Source organism: Nematolebias whitei, chromosome 18, assembly GCF_014905685.2.
Source record: "Nematolebias whitei isolate Nwh7 chromosome 18, NemWhi1, whole genome shotgun sequence".
Taxonomy (NCBI): domain Eukaryota; kingdom Metazoa; phylum Chordata; class Actinopteri; order Cyprinodontiformes; family Rivulidae; genus Nematolebias; species Nematolebias whitei.
The window spans coordinates 39,087,253-39,092,426 of NC_056515.1; the positions used below are offsets into that span (position 1 = coordinate 39,087,253).

The 5,174-nt window shown below is 46.3% G+C and overlaps 1 protein-coding gene across 1 annotated transcript in view; it reads left to right on the plus strand.

Moving 5' to 3' along the window:
- The first annotated feature begins 399 nt into the window (after positions 1-399).
- LOC119424955 (ephrin-A5b-like) overlaps positions 400-5,174 on the plus strand; it is a 93,873-nt gene continuing 89,098 nt past the window's right edge. The window contains exon 1 of the mRNA XM_037692476.1: positions 400-521. Coding sequence (XP_037548404.1) covers positions 400-521 — 122 coding nt within the window. The remainder of the gene's footprint in view (positions 522-5,174) is intronic.

Consider the following 5,174-nt stretch of genomic DNA (forward strand, 5'->3'; position numbering starts at 1 on the left):
CCTGATCAGACCCGGAGAGGAGCCAGACCCAGTTCTCAGGTCGGGTCCACGGAGCGGGACAGAACCGGAGCAGCTGGTCCGAGTCTCACAGGAGGACAGAGAGGACCTGGACAGTTTGGAGCTTAAAAACACGTTTTTTTAATTATTTTATTTTTTAAATGTTTTTATTTATTTGTTTGTTTTTTGAAGCCAGTCTCTGAGCTGGTTCTGATCTCACCACGTCCCGTCCGGAGGTCCAGTTCTGGCTCCGGAGTTAGTTCTGCAGAACCGGTCCGAGGTTTTCTTCAGTTTTCTAAAGAGGACATGGACTCCAGTCTGGGCTTTTAACGAACCGAACCTCAAGCTGAAGGGAGATAAAAGCGTCCGAACCTCTGAATCCGAACCGAGTCCGGACCCGACATGCCGCAGGTGGGGACCGTCCTGGTCCTGGTCCTCATTGGGATGTGCGCGCGCGGACAGGACCCGGGGTCCAAGGTGGTGTCGGACCGATACGCGGTCTTCTGGAACCGGACCAACCCCAAGTAAGTCCTCAAACCGGGATCTGGGTCTGGGTTTGAATGAAACGTGCTGGGAACATTTCTGGGTCCAGAGTGTGATCAGAACCGGCTGGTTCTGCTGACGGTCCAGAAGAACCTCTGAGGTCTCACGTGTGTCCACCGACACCAGAACCTGCTTTGTTTACACAAATCCACTTATTTGTACACAAAACAACATCCGGTTTACCTGCAGCTGGAACTTAAGGCTGCGTGTGCGCGTGCGTGTTGCTCTCCAGTTTAACTCAAATTAAACAATTTCAGTTAAAGAAAGAAAAAACCACAAAGATGCTGCAATAACGAATTTAACAAACATCTAAATTTAGTTTTTAAACTGGTGAAACGGACCTGTCCACAGGGACGAGTTGGACTCGGGTGTCCTCCAGTCAGGTCCTGGTGATGTCCTCCAGTCAGGTCCTGGTGGTGTCCTCCAGTCAGGTCCTGGTGTCCTCCAGTCAGGTCCCGGTGTCCTCCAGTCAGGTCCTGGTGTCCTCCAGTCAGGTCCTGGTGTCCTCCAGTCAGGTCCTGGTGTCCTCCAGTCAGGTCCTGGTGTCCTCCAGTCAGGTCCTGGTGTCCTCCAGTCTGTTTGGGTGACAGGTAGTCACAGGGCTGTTTGGTGTCATGGTGTGGAACACTCTGGCTGTTAAAGGTCCACAGGACTGGAGACAACCTTCCTGTACATGTCCACAAGAGGACAACTGAGGACAGGTGGACCAGTGTCAAACTTTCAGAAATCACCTGGTTGCCTCAAAAAGTTGACCAACTAAGTTTCCGTCAATCGTTTTATTCAACGCAGATTTAGTTAAATTTTAAAGATTTTGTTTAACCAGATTTTAAAATTGATTTTTATTTGCAGATATTTATTTATTTATTTATTTATTCGGGACTTTAGTCAGTTTGAAGTTCATTCGGGGACGTTTTTTTTTTTCTTTCTTTAATAAAACGTCTAAAAACAAATTTATTCAAATGAATCATTTTCTCTGCTCAGAGATGAAAACTGTCACAGTCTAAACACACGGAGGCAGCTGGGTGTGTGACCCTGAGGCTGTGTGCATGTGTGTGTGTGTGTGTGTCAGGGAGTGTGTGTGTGTGTGAATGTAAATGTTGTGGTAGTCGCTCCGATGACTGATATCCGGGTCTGATAGCGGCTCCGTCTCGCTCCCAGCCTGAACTCTGTTTATCCAGTTTTGGCCTTCAAATGGCTCCTGTCTTCCAAGTCTGGTTGCCATGCTGCCCCCCCCCCCGCCTCCCCCTGCCTCTTCCCATCCCATGCTGGGGAGGACAATCAGGGAGGGGGCACACAGTGGTACTTCAGCAGCAGCCAAGACCCAGCGGGCTCCCGGGCCCTGTGAGAGATCCACACATGCTGAGGTCACACACTGGACAGTTAGCAGGCGGGTCGCGGGTTAAGCAGCACAGAGGGGGCCGTTGTCCGGGTCAGAAACGGGGCAGCACCGCAGCCGTGGGGGCCCGGTGACGGCTCCGGCACGGCACCCCGCCTGGGCTTTGTCCACCGCAGAATGGAGCCCAAATAAATGAGTAACTCTAAACGACTCGGTCCTTTTTCTTCATTCATGTCTTCAGTCCCAAGAGGTAAAATAAAGTCCAGGTCCTGGTCTAAAGCCCTGGACCCCCCCCCCCCCCCCCCGACCCACACTAGCCCATCGGGCCCTGGAAACCCACTGGTTAATGTAACCACGCTCGGTGTTGGAGCTCCGAGGACCTGCTGGGGTAACTTCCAGATGAGCTACCCCCCCTCGTTCTGTGTGGTGCTCTGATCCTCTCAGCCGTTCATGAAGCCCCCCCACCCCCGCAGGAGCCCTGGAGTTGAAACGGGACGCGAGTTGTGAAAAACGTGTCGACGTTTTTCACGTTTTTCCTTCTGAGCAGCTCTGATGGAGAGAAACACGAGCTCTGATTTACAGAGCTTCGATCAGCTGGTCCGTTCTGATCAGGAGCCGAGGACAGGACCAGGAGGAACCTCCAACGGCTTCAAGTTGCTGCTCGATTAACGGCAACTTCTTTAAACAAAACCCACAATCTGAGCGTGTTGCCGGACAAAACCTACTCAGATTGTTTTTTAATATAAAAGAACAAGAAGTGAGGACCAGTTGTTAGCTGTCGTTTGCACGAGCTGCCGAACCGAACTGGAGCAATCCCAGTTTACACATAAAGCAACGAGATCAAAGAAACTACAACAACAATGTGGAAAAATGTCAAATTTGACGTTTTGTCCCTCGTCGTGGAGCAAAGAGGAACAATTGGAATCATCAGTCGGTCCGTGCACGTTGAGAGCTCGATAACGTGAAACGTCAGAGCGGTACCATGTTCCTTTCGTTGTGCGGCTGCATCTGGACCTAGGAAACATTCTTTGTGTTGCCACGCCAAAATCTAAGATGGCCTCCACCGTACATGTATGGAAACCTGCCACTACAACCATTTCAGGAAACTGTGCTTCCCAGTTCTTATCATGCTTAAAATATAGTTTCATCAAATGATTGGGGTGGCTAAAGGTTAATCTATAGGGGCCAAGGCCACCACTGGCCACCCCCCTTCACTGCTCCTGGTGGTGGATAAAATAGCTCTCTCTCTGTTCTCTGGTGTAACTCCTCCCCATTGAATATCTGGCACCAAAAACATTTAGGTTTACTTCAAGAGGGATAAAATAAACACAGGTCCCAGTCTGGTTTAGAGCCTGATCTGGACACGTGGTGTAGGAGAAATGGTACCAAACACCAGAACCAAAGGTTCAACCCACACTTCACGGCTCATTGGCCTTAAAGAGTTCATTTTCTCTGTTCTGGGTCTTAACAGCTGCATCAAGTAGTTAAAAGTTCATAAAATGTTCAACTCATAAATGCTTCAAGAGTTAAATGTGTGAATTAAATATTAATATTTCTTTAGAACTATCTTCGTGAGCTTCAGATGTTCCGTGATCTTTCAGAGTTTTGGTAAAAGTTCAATAAATGAAACATTTCAAGGTCGTTTGTTGCTGAGCTGCAGCTGTTGGTGACGAACTTTAAACATGTTTCATCGAAAATGTCTCAACATCCAGGAGGGTTCTCCGTTAACCCGGGCGTGCCTCAGGGCCTTGTTCTCGAGCTGCAGGATGTTGGATCACAATTGAAATGTTTACACGGCAGGTTTTTTCTCAACTTGGTCTCACAGTCACCGGGTGTGTTTGGGAATGTTTCAGTTTAGTTTCTGTCGTCCTGCAGCGCTGATTTGATCTGGCAATAGATCAAAGCTCCTGATAAATTTAGGATCAAATTTCACCAGAAGTTTGTGTGAAAAGTATTTTCTTGTGATTGTGTTTCTTCTACTAGTTCAGTCAGTCATAGACGAGTGAGATCCAGGTTTAGTCCCATTTAATAAAGATTTTAATTTTAATTTTTAAAGATTCTTAAAAATTCTGCTGAGAATTAAAAAAAGGCGACTGGACTTTTCTTTCTTTCTTTTTTTTATTTTTTGAAGATGTCACGAATCATTAGGCTGAGGAACAGCTTCTACCCTGAAGCTCATAAATCCCTAACCAGGATAATTACTGTAAAAAATAAAATAAAATCACTAGGGCTGCACCGATAAATCGCCCCCGATTTTCTTAATTTTGGAAAATCGGCCGATACTTGCGTAAGAAACCCATTTTACCCATTTTTTTAGTTTAACAGCATTGTTTGAACTTCATTTATATTTCAAAGCACTACCTCATGGCCAGTTAAAACCAGTTTATTGTTTCTAGAATATTGTTCAAGGGTCTGTTTTTCAATAAAATAATATTGGAAAATTGACCTTATAACGCCTGACAGTGTCGCTTATAAAACTAAATCGGTATCGGCAGGTCAGACTTTGTAGAAATCGGTGCACCCCTAAAAATCTCTGTAATGCTACTTTAATTGGTGATATGTGACTTATTTGTGCTGCTGATTATCCATGCTGCTGATCTCATGCTGCTGTATTCATTCATACCCATCTGTTCACCACAGACTCTTGTTCGGGCTGCTGTTTAATATACCGTATTATATATATATATATTGTATATAGCATATATCTTGGACCTTATATTCTGTTTCTTATATTTTTGCTACTTTTGGGTGTAACTGGGACCTTGACTACATAATTTCGTTCCACCTCATGTACCACATGAGATGCGAATGACAATGAAGGAACTTGAACCTGAACTTGACTTAAACTGAACGGCAAGGAGTTTCCATCTCAAACCCTCTGAAGGGAGAGTAGGGAAGTGAATCTGCGTTTGAGTTCAGCTCACATAAATGAGCAACACTAGTTTGATGTTTTGAGCTCCTTGGATCAGCAGCATCAAAAATCAAAATTAGTCCAGTTTTTTTGGTTTTTAAACTCCTAGGAGTTGTTGTACAAATTGTGACTCTCATCTTAAATATTCTCTTTAACAAAGATGAAAACAGCCCTAAAGACCGGGGGGGGGGGGGGGGGCATTTTATGGTGGAAAGAAAAACGAGGCACGGTTGTTCCCTGTCTGTGTCGGCGACCCACTGATGGAACGAGGTAGAGTTAGGTATTCCCCGACGCTCTGACCAGTAGCCTCCAGTAAGCTCCCAGCTCGGCAGCTTTTTAGAGGCTTCATTAGAACCCACCCGGGTCCGCCCGGTGCTCGCAGGCTTC